The sequence below is a fragment of the Phoca vitulina genome, unplaced genomic scaffold (genome assembly GCF_004348235.1).
Source record: "Phoca vitulina isolate PV1807 unplaced genomic scaffold, GSC_HSeal_1.0 scaffold59, whole genome shotgun sequence".
NCBI lineage: Eukaryota > Metazoa > Chordata > Mammalia > Carnivora > Phocidae > Phoca > Phoca vitulina.
Window position 1 is genome coordinate 2,197,198 of NW_022589762.1, and position 15,438 is coordinate 2,212,635.

At 51.9% G+C, this 15,438-nt stretch overlaps 1 protein-coding gene across 2 annotated transcripts in view; it reads right to left on the reverse strand.

Moving 5' to 3' along the window:
- Positions 1 to 245: 245 nt before the first annotated feature.
- Positions 246 to 15,438, reverse strand: part of WNT5B (Wnt family member 5B) — a 105,277-nt gene continuing 90,084 nt past the window's right edge. Inside the window, exons 2-5 of one of the 2 annotated variants that reach the window (XM_032391079.1) lie at positions 13,872 to 14,023; positions 12,401 to 12,648; positions 7,843 to 8,135; positions 246 to 3,095 (exon numbers count right to left, since the gene is read on the reverse strand). In XM_032391079.1, coding sequence (XP_032246970.1) covers positions 2,637 to 3,095; positions 7,843 to 8,135; positions 12,401 to 12,648; positions 13,872 to 14,023 — 1,152 coding nt within the window. In that variant the 3' untranslated portion in view covers positions 246 to 2,636. Of the gene's footprint in view, positions 3,096 to 7,842; positions 8,136 to 12,400; positions 12,649 to 13,823; positions 14,024 to 15,438 lie in introns of those variants that run through there. The other variant, XM_032391080.1, reaches the window with a different exon arrangement.

A 15,438-nucleotide genomic window follows, 5' to 3' on the forward strand; every position in this document is an offset into this window, starting at 1 on the left:
CCATGCTCTAACAGTGTGTGGTTTCTTTTTTTTTTTTTTAAGATTTTATTTATTTATTTGTCAGAGAGAGAACACAAGCAGGGGGATAAGCAAGCAGAGGGGAAGCAGGCTCCCCACTGAGCAAGAAACCCGATGCGGGACTTGATCCCAGGATCATGACCTGAGCTGAAGGCAGCCACTTAACTAACTGAGCTGCCCAGGCATCCCCAGTGTGTGGTTTCTGAGCAGAAGCTCACGGTCTTGGGTTGGTCTTCAGATTTTCCAGCCACATTCCTACACATTTCTGGCCACATCACAGACAACTGCCAGCTCACCAGGGCTTAACACACATGTAACCATAACTTTATCCCAATCTATTTGGACGATTCAATCTTTCCTAACCTTGGTGGTCAGTGGCTGCAACAATCGCATTGGTATTTGAACACATGACTTGCTCCCTAGGTCAGAAAGAAAATATTTAATATTTACTCAATCCCCTTGCCATGACTCTGCAGGAAGACCTCAAAAGAATTCAGGGATGATGCCTCTCCTTTCGTGAACATTGAAGTCACTTTCTCTGGACTAGTCTCTCACGGCTAATTTCCTGAAGTTTCTAAAGATGAACTGGATTTCAGCTCTTAAACACTTGGAGCACCTGACATAAGGTAACCCTCCAGGAGTTACGACGGTGATGTAGGGAAGAGCCATAGTGCCAGCCCGTGTCCCAAACCCTTATTATCATGGTTGATCTGTGTGACCAAGTTCGTTTGGCTAAATGCCAGCTAATGAAGCCAAGGACATGGTTTGGATCTTTTGTAGGCCAGTCGACTTCAATCACTTTCTTTCATGGACCATTCATCTTGAAAATGTCAACCAAAGGAATCTGAGTAATAGCGTGAGGAATAGGGCGAAATAACCCGAGGTCTGATGTTCTTTGATGACAAGTCAGGAGGTTCTTCTTTAGGCCCTAAAGTCACAAGTCATATACATGGCCATGATTCTGATTCTGACAGAATCTCTTCTAGATTGTTTTGCAACATAATTTGCTCATTATAACCCAAGTGGACTCCCTAATTCCACTATTTCCCCAGAAGTAAACTTTTCTAGAATAAAACCGGTGTCTTTATGGGATGATTTACTGGGTCACCTGCAGGCTGATCACTCCAGTGCACCTGGATCAGTGTGTCCCAGGAACTACTGCCTCCCTTTCTAGAATATAACATCTCCCTTCGTGGATCATCCCTGAGCTCTGCCTTCCTCTCTCTCTCTTGGTTCCAGATCCTGGAGCCCGAGACTGGACATGGCAACACAGAGAAGCCTGCAGAGAGTGTCCCCATCACCTGTGCTTTACCAAGAACGCAGTGAATAAACCAGAGGTGACCGGGTGGGCTGTAGGATGCAAGAAGAAGGGAAGGTCAACATGAGTTTTAAACTGAAATCTCTGAATTCTTTTGTTCCTAATAGTAAGAGTAATAGCTAGTATTTACGAGTATTTAACTTTGTGTTGGCCCTTGGGGAGAGTGCTTAAATGCTTTACCTTATTCAGTTCTCATAATATTCTGTCTCTGTCTCCAACCACCAGACTAGAGCCCTAAAAAGTGTCCATTTCCTTACCCTCTCCCACACGCACGCGCTGCATAGCAGGGTTCTAAGGATCAGATCAAAAAGAAAAGGAGACTCATGAAAGATAATCATGTGTCCAAAGAAGGAAAGGGAGAGAGACTCCAGTGAAGGGTATTTAATGTCAGAGAGACACTGTACTTCCGGGGCAGAGATGGAAAGAGCGTGCCAGGCCAGCCGAGCCTGAGTTGGCCGCACCTCCTGTCGCTCAGGGGGGCCCCGTGGTGGAGGAAGTGACAGCAGCAGCACCCCGTTTCCTCTCCCTGTGGGAGCACAGTGCAACGTTCACTCACTCCAGGGAGCTTCTGGCTCTCGACGACGGCTCCAGCACAAACATTCAGTTCATCTCTCTCCTAACATGTCAGGCCAGTTGACCCCCTTTCCCCTCGGTTCAGGGAACCGTTGGCAGGACCTAGTGAACTGTGGAGGAACAGACATTCTCTCTGGACAGACAGGCCTGGGAGTCTGGGGAGGCGCGGGTCCCTCTGTGTGGTCACCTGTCAGAGATGACATCGGACCTCTGCTCATTCCTGTAACTGTGGGTTCTGCTGGGATGCACACAAGTGAAAGGGGAAGAAAACACCGGGCCTCTTCCGGAACCAATCCGTATTCTGGACAAGACCCTGAAGACTGGATGGTGTAAGCGCAGTTCCTGCCACCTTGTGCAGGGCCTCCTGGCCTAATGACGGGGGTCACAGGGCGGTCATCCAGCCGGCAGACTCCAGACAAAATCATCTTCTCCATCTACCCGCCACTCCTCAAGGCCACGGTGGATAGACAGCGACTAGCCCCAAGTCCCGACGTCCTGAGGGAGGGGGGAAAGCCCCTGCCCCGGGAGCAGAGAACCAGCACAGTGCAATCCTCAAACATCTCCAGCAGCGTCTCTTAAATAAGCTTTTCCTTTCCATTTTCTTCTTTTAATTATTTATCATCCATCCCTTTATTTATACAAATATAAAATAGATTTATATAGATTTATATAATATAAACTTTGTGAGGCAGAGTGGAGAAGCGGCCGGAAGAGCGCCCCCCGCTGGCTATTTACAGACGTACTGGTCGACGATCTGCGTGCACTTCCTGCACTTGACGTAGCAGCACCAGTGGAACTTGCAGTGGCAGCGCTCCACCTGCACGCTCTTGAACTGGTCGTAGCCGCGGCCGCAGCACATGAGCTCGCAGCCGTCCATGCCCTCCGACGTCTTGTTGCACAGGCGGCCCTGCGTGCCCAGCGAGCCCGTGGTCTCGTTGCGCAGGCAGTAGTCCGGGCTGGGGTCCACGTAGACCAGGTCCTCCGGGGTGGGCTGGTTGAAGCGGCTGTTGACCAGCTCCAGCTTGCCCTTGCGGGTGATGCGCATGGCGGCCGCGCTGTCGTACTTCTCCTTCAGCTGGTCCCCCACCTTGCGGAACTCGGCCAGCTGCAGCCAGCACGTCTTGAGGCTGCAGGACCCCGAGACGCCGTGGCATTTGCAGGCCACGTCCGCCATCTTGTACACAGCCTGAGGGGAGGAGAAAGAAGGCGGTCAGAAGGAGGACCCCCGGGGGAAGGTGTCAGGAGGGTGCCTGGGGGCGCCAGAGGCCAAATACGGGAGAGGGCTGGGGCGGGGGGAAGAAGAGTAGTCTTCAAATGTACAGAAAGATCTTTCCAGGAAGCTCGGTTACCCAGGTTGAAAGCAGATAAAAGGAGCACCACGTAGAAAAACACTGGGGAGGCAATGCTCCAAGGATGATGGCATTTGGTGCCCTTGCCCTTCCTACTTTGTCCATTTCTTATTACTTCAAACTTGTTATGATACATGTGTCATATTTACGATCAGGGGGAAAAAAGGATATTTCTACCTTGACCAAAGTCTCAAACAAACAAATACAAAGCAACAAACGCTGTCCAGCTTTTGCATGAGATGGAGTACAGTCAGGAAAAAAAAATCCAGCCATGATACCAGCCTGCGACAGAAACTGCAGGCATGGCGGTGGTTTGCAAAAGCTCTCCATGACTCTCCGCCAAATCCCCTAAGAACTCAACAGTGCCTTTTTCTGTGTTAACATTTGGTCATTAACTCCACGGAGTCATAGGGGCCTCACCACAAACCACGCTGTACTTGTGACCAAGACCATTTTCTTGCACCCCGGCACCGGCAGACAGCCCCTGAAGAGGCTGAGTGGGGAGGAAGGGGAGGGAGGCTGGGCCAGGCAAGAGCGGGTCACTGGGCCCACCAACAGGGGCGATTCATCTGAAAACAAATCCATCTCAAAGCCACTGAACTGCAACAATGTGGAGTGGATTTGAACTTGGGTTATCCCAAACCAAAATTGTAAAAAGCAAGAGTCGACCGGAATGCTGCTTACAAAGTGCTTTTCAATGAAAGCATCCTGGCGCATTGTGTCCGACGGCCCTGGCGGCAGGCCCGGGCGTGCAGATGGCAGGCTCAAAATGCACGCCCGCTGCAGAACAGTTTCTTATGCCACAGCCATTGTCACCAAATGAGTCGGGACTCATTTTCCAAGGATTTCTCTCAGATTTCTTTTCAAGAGTCCCCAGATTGTGTCTTTATTCGGTGCGGTGCCGACACCCCTACTGGGGCAAGAAATCGCTTCAGCATCATCAGCTCATGTTACTACTGTCAAAACTCTTCCTGATTTTTTCTTTTCTGGTGTGGAATTATTCCTACTATTTTGTGTTGGAGAAACTGAAGCTCTAGAGAGGTTCAGTAATCTGTTCAGGGCCACCCAGAAGGGAGTCAGAATGACTAGCCCTTTTGCACTCCAGTCTTGGGGCTTAAAAACGGCTTAGGGTAGAGAAGGAAGGAGGCTCCTCCCCAAGGTTAAAGGCACCAGCACTGGGCGGGCAGCTCCAGGCCCAGGGCATAAAGGGACCAACACCCCACTCCAACAGGCACTTCAAAGATGGGGTCTGCAATTACCCTCTTCTGGCACGTATTCCCCCCCACCCCAAGTCTGAGCTGGGGCCTGAAGTGGTCCTTGGTTTAGAGAGGGACGTCAGGCATCTGGCGCTGCCGGAAGCAGGAAACATTAAGGGCCTAAAACTGTGTACCCTGCCACTAAGTGACCAAGGGGACAGGATAAGCATCTCTACTGGAAGCCTACACTTAGGGAGATTTGAGGAAGGAGAGTTGAAGGAGACTCCACAGAGTAAGAATGGGAGCTTTTGTAAAACAAATCCGAGAGTAAAGTGTCACTGATCTTCACTAAGGAGACATTCATTCCACCCCTCCTCTATAAAGAAAGACACTGTAATGATTGTATTCTTAAGTATTTTACTATTGATAATATATAGAAGCTCTTCTGACAGGAGAAGGCCAAAAAAAATCCCAATTTTTAGCCTTTCCTGCTAACTGAAAAAGCGATAAAAGCTAATTTTTAAAACATTTTCTTAGTTCTACATCTTGCCTCCTGGCAAAGCCCTAAGTCCCTCTTCTGCACTGTCTAATGGTATGACTGAGCTTGGTAACTGATAGTAATGTCACAAGGATCAGGCAGCTTTTATCTGGAAAGTGCTTAAGCCCTTGAGTGACAAGGCAGTATCAGCCCACCGCTCTGGCCATCAATGTCTACAATGGGGCTACTAGAGACTCTCAAAGGCCAAGAGAAATTTCCTGCAAAGTATGCCCCAGATCTACTCAGTGGCCAAGATGTCAGATCCTAGATAGTCCACTAAAAAAAATTGGGGGTTGAGGTGCCTGGCTGGCTCAGTCGGTGGAGCGTGCAACTCTTGATCTTGGGGTTGGGAGTTTGAGCCTCATGTTGGGTATAGAGATGACTTAAAAATAAAATTAACTGGTTGTAAAATACAATCCAGGGAATTTTCAATTCCTGCCACCATTTTAGTCTTTCCTACGGAATTTTTTTGTGTAGGTGTGAGGAGGTGGGAGGTGAATACCTTTGGCCTCAGATGGTGATTGATGGCAGAGGCCTGCTCCTTGGAGAGGGGATAAAAAATAGAGAGGGACAGGAATTCCCAACCCGGTGCAGACAGAAGCAAAGGGAGAGATAAAGGCTGTGGAAGAGGTGTGGAGACTGGGGGAAGGAGGCCCGAAGGCAGGGAGACAGACAGAGGAAGACGGGGAAGGTGTGTAAGTGAGAAACAAGGCAGATGGAAGGAAGGTTGGCCAAGATAAGGGCCAGAATAAACAAACAAACAATTAAGGGCAATAAAACGAGGAGCCAGCAGAAGTGGGGTCAAGCCTGCGACTGCAATGGGGCCCGGATGAGGATGAATGCCGTCACCTCGGCATCTGCCGCAACGCCCCAAGGAGAGCTCAGAGTAGGGACAGGAAACAGCCTTCCATGAATTTGACCTCTTCCTAGGCGGCAGTATGGGAACTTTGCTCGGATTCACAAGCGCCCACCCACCAGAGTAAAGCACGGGGAGCTATGGACAGAATCCCTGGGCTGAGAAAGCTCCAGCCAGAGGGAGGAGGTGAAGTAGGCCAGACCTCAAAATGTAGCAAATAACCTACTGCAGTTCAGATGCAGAGAGCCTACTAATGATGGAGGATGGGAAAGATTTTAAGGAATAGGTGGTATCTGAACCGGGATCTTAAAAAATGGATAGAATTTGGGCATTCGGGAGATAAAGTGAAGATCTTAACCTTTTCTTCCAGTCTCTCGTGGTTAGAGCCCCAAAGACTGGCAAGCAGACTGCCAGAGAGGAAGTTGTGGCGGACAAAGGTGGCCGCACAGATGCCCTGAGTGGAAAGTCATCTAAGACTGTGCTGTTCTCTGTGCCCTGGTTTGAACCAGAGCAACAGCCAGAACTCCTAACATTGCCCCGGATTAACACGACCCCTCACACCCACATCTAGCCTCGGATATGGGCTCCGAAAGGAAGACACGGGGCAAATGACCAATGCTAATTTCAACTTGACATCACGCTACTGACGAGACTAAGTTTACACAAGCCTACCACGTTCTACCAAACCAACATCACAGGGCCCGAGTCACAGAAAAGCCATTTCAATTCCATTTATTTGATACGTGCTCACTAGGAAACATGAGTCGATCTTTTAAATTGGTAAATACTTTTTAAGAAATATATCCATATCCTGTTCCTGAATCACCAATGAACCAACATAAACTTTCTGAATTGATTTCTTCTCAGGAAACTGCTAGTCTCATTGTTTCATTACTTCATCTTTGGTCTCACGACAGTATCTTGCCTGGGCCCCTGAGCCAGCTGGCTCGACACAGACCTGAATGCAGAAAACACGCCCAGAAAGAAGTCTGTGTAGTTTCCTGAGAGGTCTGTGGTCCGCCCTGGCCCTGTGCCGGCAGCGACTCCTACCACCCAGCACTCAGACCTCACGTCTCTCTATAAGGGAGACCCTGATGCACCCCCACCCTCCCCTCCACACGGGATAACCCTGAACCAGCAGCAAGCAGAGCTGCTGCCTGAGCGAGCCCTCCGGGATCCTGCGGCGGAGGCAGACCATGTCAGGAGCAGCAAAGGGAAGTAGAGACCGAGCATGTGCCCAGGGGTGAGGTCCTCACGAGCAAGGTGCAGGCAGAGAAAGCGCGCGCCCTCCGCCCGGCCATCAAGGAAGCCTAGAGCCGATGCCCAGGTACGCTCCGCACGTGCGGGAAACCACGCTCACCTCAAAGCCCACATTTGAGTTTCTACTGAAACTGAGACTCAAAAACAGTCACGTCTCACATGTGATTGGTGAGACAGCCTTCAAAAGATGGTTCTCTCTCCCACTCGGCTCCCGCAAGGCACTCTGGGTGTAGAAGTGTGTCTGCCATTAGCGCCGACCCCTGCTTTTGGATCGGGCCTCCGGATGTGCGTGATAGCAGCTCTTAAAAGTCAGCTGTGCTTCCGCCTGCACCTCTCACAAATCATAAACCCTAGGCTGGGTCTAACGGCCTTAACTGGCGGCTGTCCTATCTGCTCCCATTACAGAGGAGGGGCAGTGAAGACAAGAACTCTACTTCGAGCGCCTGGAATCCTGATGACGAGGCTGCTCCCAAGTGCTCTAGGGACAGCTGTCCTGGGGAGAAATAAACAAGGTTCATAAAAATGACAATTGCACGTGCCCTGCTGGGGAATGGAGCCTCATGAAATGGATCAGGTCGGCAATGCGGGCATCTAGGTCAGCGGCTGTAGGTCAGAATCACCGTGGTCAGCACGACCCCCTTCCTCATGGCCAGGCCACGGCTCCCAGCTCGGCCCAGGAACAGCTGGTTAGCGGGCGGCGCGTGCGTGCGTGGAGGTGGGGGAGCTCCGCTTACCCTCCGCCCCGCCTCGTTGTTCTGCAGGTTCATGAGCACTCGGCCCTGCTCCTCCGACCCCTTGGCAAAGTTCTTCTCCCGCTCGCGGGCATCCACGAACTCCTTGGCAAAGCGGTAGCCGTACTCCACATTGTCCCCGCAGCCGCCCCACAGCCAGTCCCGGGGAAGGTCCTTGGGCCGCGCTGTCCGGCTGCAGCCGCACGTGGAGAGCTCACCCTCCCTGCAGGCCCGGCTGATGGCGTTCACCACCCCCGCGGCGCTCACTGCGTACGTGAAGGCGGTCTCCCGGCTCCCTGCAAGAGAAGGCGGGAGAGGGGGGAGGGATGCCAGCCTCCTACGGAGGCCCTTTCCTTCCTTCTGCCTCTCCTGGGCCCAACACCATCACCTGGCCGGTAACACTCCCAGGAGGCGAAACGATGTCAGCAGAAGCGTCTTTCACTTCCCATGGCTCTAAGGGTTGGAAACTGCTCTTGATAACGAGCAGAAATTTGCCTCCCCTACCCTGTGAACACACAGACTAGAATGAATCCCTCCAGCCCTGGCCCACACTAATATCCGTTCCAGGGAAGGGTACATGGCCAGTAGATTCCGAGGAGGCAGACCTAAATGGAGGGGAGGGTGGGCATTAAGGAATTTATGGAACATGTGGGACAAACAGAATGAGCCAGAGTAGAAATCATGGGACCAATAGTAGGACTCTGTATCCTAGCAAAAACCTCTCCCTCACAGCTGCCAATTTCTCACCACTCAATGGGCCACACATCTGTCTTTTTTATTGTTGCCATTATCTAGCTAGACAGTGGCAGAGACGAGGAGGAGAAGCGAGCTAGAATTACAATGTCCAGAATCATCCATGCTGTTTCCCTCTGCCTTGCACGGGCTCCACGCTGCCTCCCTACTTGAGAGCACTGGGGAACCACATCTACAGGATACTCAGCACCATCTCACCAAATGTCCAGATCACTTCCAGTAGAAACTCTGAACTGTGTTCCTCTCTTTTGCTCTAGTGAACCGCTTAAAAACTCCTATGATGCACGTTCCACTTCAATAAAAATGTTTATAAAAAAATAATACTCAGCCACCAGGGAAATGCAAATCAAAATCACCATGAGGGGACGCTTGGGTGGCTCAGTCAGTTAAGTGTCTGCCTTCAGCTCAGGTCATGATCCTAGAGTCCTGGGATCGAGTCCCACCACATCGGGCTCCTTGCTCAGGGGGAAGCCTGCTTCTCCTTCTGCCTGCTGCTCCCCCTGCTTGTGTCTCTCTCTGACAAATAAATAAAATCTTAAAAAAAAATCACCATGAGATACCACTGTACACTCATGAGGATGGCTAGAATCAAAAAGGCAAGTAGTAGGGCGCTTGGCTGCTTCATCGTGGGGATGGGTATAGAAATTACATAAAAAACAAAATCTTAAAAATAAAATAAAATAGGGGCGCCTGGGTGGCTCAGTCAGTTAAGCATCTGCCTTTGGCTCAGGTCATGATCCCAGGGTCCTGGGTCCCACATCAGGCTCCTTGCTCAGCGGGGAGTTTGCTCCTCCCTCTACCCCTCCCCCCTGCTTGTGCACTCTCTCTCTCTCTCAAATAAATAAATAAAATCTTAAAAAAAAAAAAAGTAGACCTCCCATAATCCTGTCTTGGCAGGTGGAGACGGAAGCAGTCTACAGTCCTCAACTGGTCTCTCACTTTGCCCTCCTTCTTGATTGTCTAGGTAGGACACAGTCAAGCTTGCAACCAGACCAGACTGGCCAAGTCAGTTTTTCTCAAGGAACCAGGGGTCAGCTTCTGGTCAGACGTGGACTAGGAGCAGGACAAGAAAAACCCAGATGAGGTGGGAAGTCACACTCACGATTCAGCCATCAGGACTGACATCTGAGTCAGTGCTGATCCACTGCCAGAGACCAGGGCTCTATCTAATCTAGGGTAGTCAGACTAGGAGAATGAACAACCAGGATGCTAGGGTGACCAACAGGCTCGTCTGGAGGAGGGTCTATTCCCCTCGGTGCGGGAGCCATGCCTGAGAAGTCTTCCTGAGATGGAGTCGCAAGCCCCTGACCTGGCATCCTAGGACAGGGAGGAGCCCTGATCTGCAGCCTGACCTACATCCCTCCCACTGTGACTCTTCCTTTTCACAGCATTCCTCAGGGAAGCCGGCTGGGTTTTCAAGGCAACCCAGCCCATCATCTTTTAATGACTTTAATCACCAGAACATTCTTTCTTATAGTCATTTGAAAAATGCCTCCCTGTAACTTCCGCCTGCTGGAGCTACGCTGTCTAATCCCTTCCCATTTGACAGCCTTTCAGCATTTGAAAACAACTGATAGGCCTTTTATGTTTTGTCATTTCCAGGCTACAGAAGTCTGATTTCTTCCTCAGTTCTTTAGCAAACATGCTTTTCCGAGCTGAATCACGCCTCTCAGAATTGCCTTTCAAAATAATGTGCCCGCATCTGAGCATAATTATGCAGACACTCTGTGCTCTGACCGTCCTGGCCTATCATGATGGGTTCGGATCCCACTCTGTCCTCAGGTGGATTAGCTGTCCTTGCAGGTGCCCTGCCTCTTTTGGTTGAGGCATCGAGGGTGGGCAGCTCTGCATTCCTGGGGAGCAACTGGGTCCTCTGCTAAGTGCAGACTACTAGTGCTGCTCTCAGCCAGCAAGACATAATGCAGGGCTTCAGAATGGACAAGCAAGCTGGGGGGCTTCTCTAAACGTGCAACAACTCAGAGTGGAAACTCAAACCATCTCAAGGATAGAGGCTAATAAACCCGCAGCCATGTTGCTGCTAGAGAGACCTGGCATCTTCCCCCTACAAGGAGACAGCAGGACAGGAGCACGCCCTCTCTCTCTGTTTCTCAGTAGTGCCACCCAACTACCAGGAAGGTGCCCCCATGCACCCCTGACCAAGGCTGAGCCATGCACCACGGCTCCCTCCAAGGTGCTCTGCTGCCCTCTGGTGGTGGACTCTGGCAGCAGCTTCAAAGAAGGGAGGACTTTCTTGGAAGTCATATATATGAAAGAGAGAGAAAGAGAGAGAGAGAGGATTCCCCAGGAGCCACCCTGGGACCAAGGGCATGAATGGAGGATAGCTTCCCAGGTAGCATAAGTCTGCAGGGAAGCTACAAAAAGAAACTGTGAAAATAAGGCAAGCAGGGGGTTCCGTTCATAACAGAACAGGGTCCGGGGAGAATGGGAGGGCCGGCTGGCACAAGTCATTCCCCCAAGCCAGTCCGCACCCAGTGGCGTTTCCATTCCTGCTAACTCCTTCCTTTCCTCAAGTAAAGCTCACTTTTTGGCTGTCACTCAAACAAAATTACACATGAAAAGGATCTAGGGGATGTCAGGCACGCCTTAGGTCCCCGAAAGTGATTTGTGGATGCCTCTCTCTACACCTGGGGTCCTCCTGCTCTCCTCATCCAGAACCCAGCGCAGGGAGTGCTGCTAAGACTTTACCAGATACTAAGTGTATTTGAGGAGAATCAATAAATTATGAACAATTCCCACTTAACCCCAAGTCCATTCTTTTAGGAAAGCTGCCCAGTAAGACTGTGGCAGGAACATGTGAGCCCTCCTTGTCTAGACCTTGAGTTGATACTAAAGGAAGGACGAGGGCAGCAAGGTTCAAAGTATACTTTCCCCTGGTCCTCACTTGTCAACATGGGTAGGGGAAAGAGATCAGGAGGGAGGGGCCTTCCTCATACCCTCCTTGCTGCTAAAATCGTCCTTTGGGAAAAACTCAGCCTCAAGTAACTCCCAAATGCCCTCCTTCCTCGGAGGGGAACCTCTTTTGGAGAATGCGAGACAGAAGAACACAGTGCCCTAACACCTTCCTTCTATGGCCCTGCCGATCAGACCCAGTAGAATAGGGCCGGATTTCTCAATTTCTTGCCAGGGAGGGGAGGATTGCATTTCAAAAGGACCTCAAACAATTAGACCCCAAATCACACCTCCACCTAAGCAATAGGGCAGCCGGAGAGAAGGGGGGAGAGGGGAAGGGACAGGAATCCAGGAAGAGGTGGCCTCTCATCTTTCTTCTGGGTCTGTCCCCTTCCCCCACGTTCACACACATCCCTCTGGAATGAAAAAGCCAGGACTGGATCTGGGTCAGGTTAATGACAGCTATCACCAATTTGGCCCAAAGCTTCTATCTCTCTCTCAGGGTCCAAGTGGCAGAGGTAAAAGTCATCTACACTTTCAGAGCTGCAATTTTCGGTTCTCTACCCAATGCTGTCAAAGCACCCTCCCCCCCGCCCCCTGTGCTGAGACAAAGGGCAGTGTAAATCCACTCTGACTCAACTCCGCTGTTCTGCTACCCTCCCAGAGCGAGTGGCCGCTGACCGCCGCAGACAGGGCGAAGCTGGGAGCAGAGGGCTCTCTGAGCGCTAGCTGGGTGGCCAACACGGCATCTGAGACCCTGCTTCCTGTGTGCATCTCCGTCTCCCCTTGCACACCACTTCCAAGCCTCGGAGAACTCAGACACTGGTGAGGGCTCTCTGTGCCGGGCCTGGGAGGCGAGCCGGCTCCTCTAGCCAGCCATGTGCCGGTGGGCTCTTACCTATCTGCATGACTCTGCCAAAGACGGACGCGTTGTCCACCGTGCTACAGTTCCACCGCCGCTGGCGAAACTGGTACTGGCACTCCTTGATGCCCGTCTTGGCTCCCTCCCCGATGTAGGCCATGTGTTCCTGGTACAGTTGGCACAGCTTCCTCTGGCCAGGGGAGAGCCCAGGGAGCTGGCTGCACACAGGCTGGGCACCGATGATAAACATCTCGGGTCTCTGCACCGGGCTCATAGCTAATGACCTACAGCGGAGAGCCAGAAAGGGGACAGGAGGCCAAGGGGTGAGCGTGTGCTGTGTGCAGCATGAAGTCATTCGTTCGACACATTTAGCAAGTGCTTTCCTTCTGTGTGCAAGGCCCTGTACTAAGGGTTTGGAAAGGAAACTTCCTAAAGCAGAGGCCCTGTCTTCAAAGGGCATGATAGGAAACTGAAGCACAAACGCAGAGGACACGGGAGGTGTCAAGGGCCAAAGCCAGACTTGAGCTTCTGCATCCACAGTGACCAGACAGAGAAAGAGCTCTTACAGCCAGAGAAAAGATTTTATAAGGCAATGGCCAGAGTGTGAAATGGGTCTTAAGGGATGGGGGCAGGCAGAGAAGGGCAACAGAGAGGGCAGAGGACATTCATTCCAGGTGGAGGACAGAAACAGCCAAACCTTAACGGGAGAGCACATGACTTATTCAGGGGGTGCAGATGATTCATTCACTTTAGCCCGTGCGCAGCGTATGTGATGGAAAGCAATAAATTCCTTCAAATAGCACTGCCCTTATGCCTTGCAAACAGAAGCCAATTTACATACATCACAACACAGTCTAAAGGTTTTCGCTTCCATATCCCACCCACAAATCCCCTAACCCACTCTATCCGTTCAGGGGCTCTCGCTTCGGCTCATGCTCTACCAGATAAAGTGTTCAGTTAGATGAGAAGACTGTAAGATGTGCCATCTGAGTACAAATGTGAGCGGGGCCCAGCCCAGGCAAGATAGGTGGGGAGGGCCGGCCATTTCCAGGTTGACTTGGCCATGACAGTAGTCTTAAAAACACAAAAGAAGGCCACACAAGGGTCCTGCAAATCTCTCAACCTCTCATCTGGTCTTCAGACTTATAAAATAGGAATTCTACTCTCCTTGCTCCCACTGGAAAAAAAGAAGTCAATGTTCTTATTGATCCAATAACAACGCAAGAGCTATTTCTAACAACCCATGGGGACGGAGGAAGGTCCCAAAAAAGGGGAAAGCAGACAGGATCAGAGGAAAAACCCAAATGAACTAATCCTTTATCCTCGCTGAACCTTCACCTCTGGGGGCTTGTTCGAGAAAAGGCTGTCCTAGTTTTCCTGGGATGAAAGCGGTCCTTAGGATTCCTACCAATAAAGGAATGATCACAACGCACGGTGACCCTTCTCCACATTTAATTACCAAAGGAGGCGTAGGTTGTAGAGAAGGGCCTCAGCCGCTCTCACTCACCACCAGGAGCTGGCTTCGGCCGGAAGCTGGGCCCAGCTGGACAGCAGAGCGGCGGCTAGCAGCAGGAGGCTGGCCATGGTGGGCCTCGGCCTCGGCCCCCCCCAGTGCCCTGGGAAGACCCCGGGGGCGGTCGGCTTCCGAAATGGGACTCCCTGGAGAAGACAGAATGGAGGGAGCATCAATGTGGAGATGCAGCCGATGAGGCAGGACCGGGGGAGACGAGGAGGGGGTTAGCACCAAGGATGAGGTGCTGGGGGGGGGCTAACGTCAAGTTCTGCTCCCCCCACAAAGAGATTCAGCCTCTTTCCATCCTCCATCTCCTACGGCTACTCTTCTCACCAGGGGACCGCCTTTGTGTCTCTTACCCCAAACTGTGGGAACTTTACCCAGGACCTAATTCCAAAGGAAACAATGAGCTGAGAAACTAGAAAAGAGAAATGAAAACAAGTCATTTCCAGAACAGAACGTGCTCCAGGTAGCATCAAGGAAGATGCTGTGGTTGCTGCAGCTCACACCTGCCCTTCTTCCAGAACATCCAAAGAAGCCAGGGCACCATCCACTCCTCCCTGTACGTCTCACTCCAGTCAGAGCGCTCCTTCCTGGGCTAAGAACAGCTGGTGAGTTGGATTTGCCTGCAGCCAAATAGGAGTCTTCCCTCCCAATGTGTACCCTTCTCACTCCAAGGAAGTTTCCGCATCTCAGCTCTTGTTTACCAGGAATAGAGCAGACAGAAGGGCGAGGACTTTGCACTTTCTCAGGGCAGCTTCTCTGAGAAATGCCATGTGCCCCTAAAGCTCCCTCGGGTGAGGTGGTCTCTTCCTAGGTGGCCTCCTTCCCCTCCTCTGCGCTGTGGCCCTCGAGGGGCGGCCAGGAGCACTGACGGCAACAGCGAGCTCTTGGTCTGCAACGCCGGCCTCAATGGTCTGCGCCGAAGACGCATCTTCCAGAAGCAACGACCCCTTCCCTTGTAGCTCAAGAGCTTCCCACATCTTTGCCTATGCTTTTTGTAACTCACGCCTGTGCCTGTATCCCCGAAAGAGCACCCTTCCTCCAGCCTTTGGAAACAAACGGAAAATCCTTGCTTCTGGATCCTAGAGCAAGTCTATAAAAACACGCCCCCTCCCACTCACCCCCACCTCGTTTCCCCCTTAGCTTTCATCCAGGGCGTGACCCCACATCTCCAATGAGTCTTCTTCCCAGGACCCCTTAACACCTCCAACTCTACACACGCACACACACACACTGGCGCGCGCGCTCCCAGCCGCCCCCACCCCATCTCACCGCGCGGCTCCCGCGGCCCTGGGTCTCCGGGCTCTCCGGGAGGGGGCGGCAGGTGCTTCGGGTCATCAGCCTAGGAGATATTTTTGTCCTGGGGCCACCAAGAGAGGAAGGTGGCCTGAACAGGATCCAGGGAAGCTGGGCCACAGCCTGGTCCCCACCCCCTTTTGGTTTTTCTTCTTGAGGTCTCAGCTGGGGCGGGAGCACCAACAGGCAGGTGTGTGGGGCCGGCAGGGGGCAGATCAAAGAAGAAACTTGCTCCTTCCCCTTTGTCATGCAGAGCCCGCTC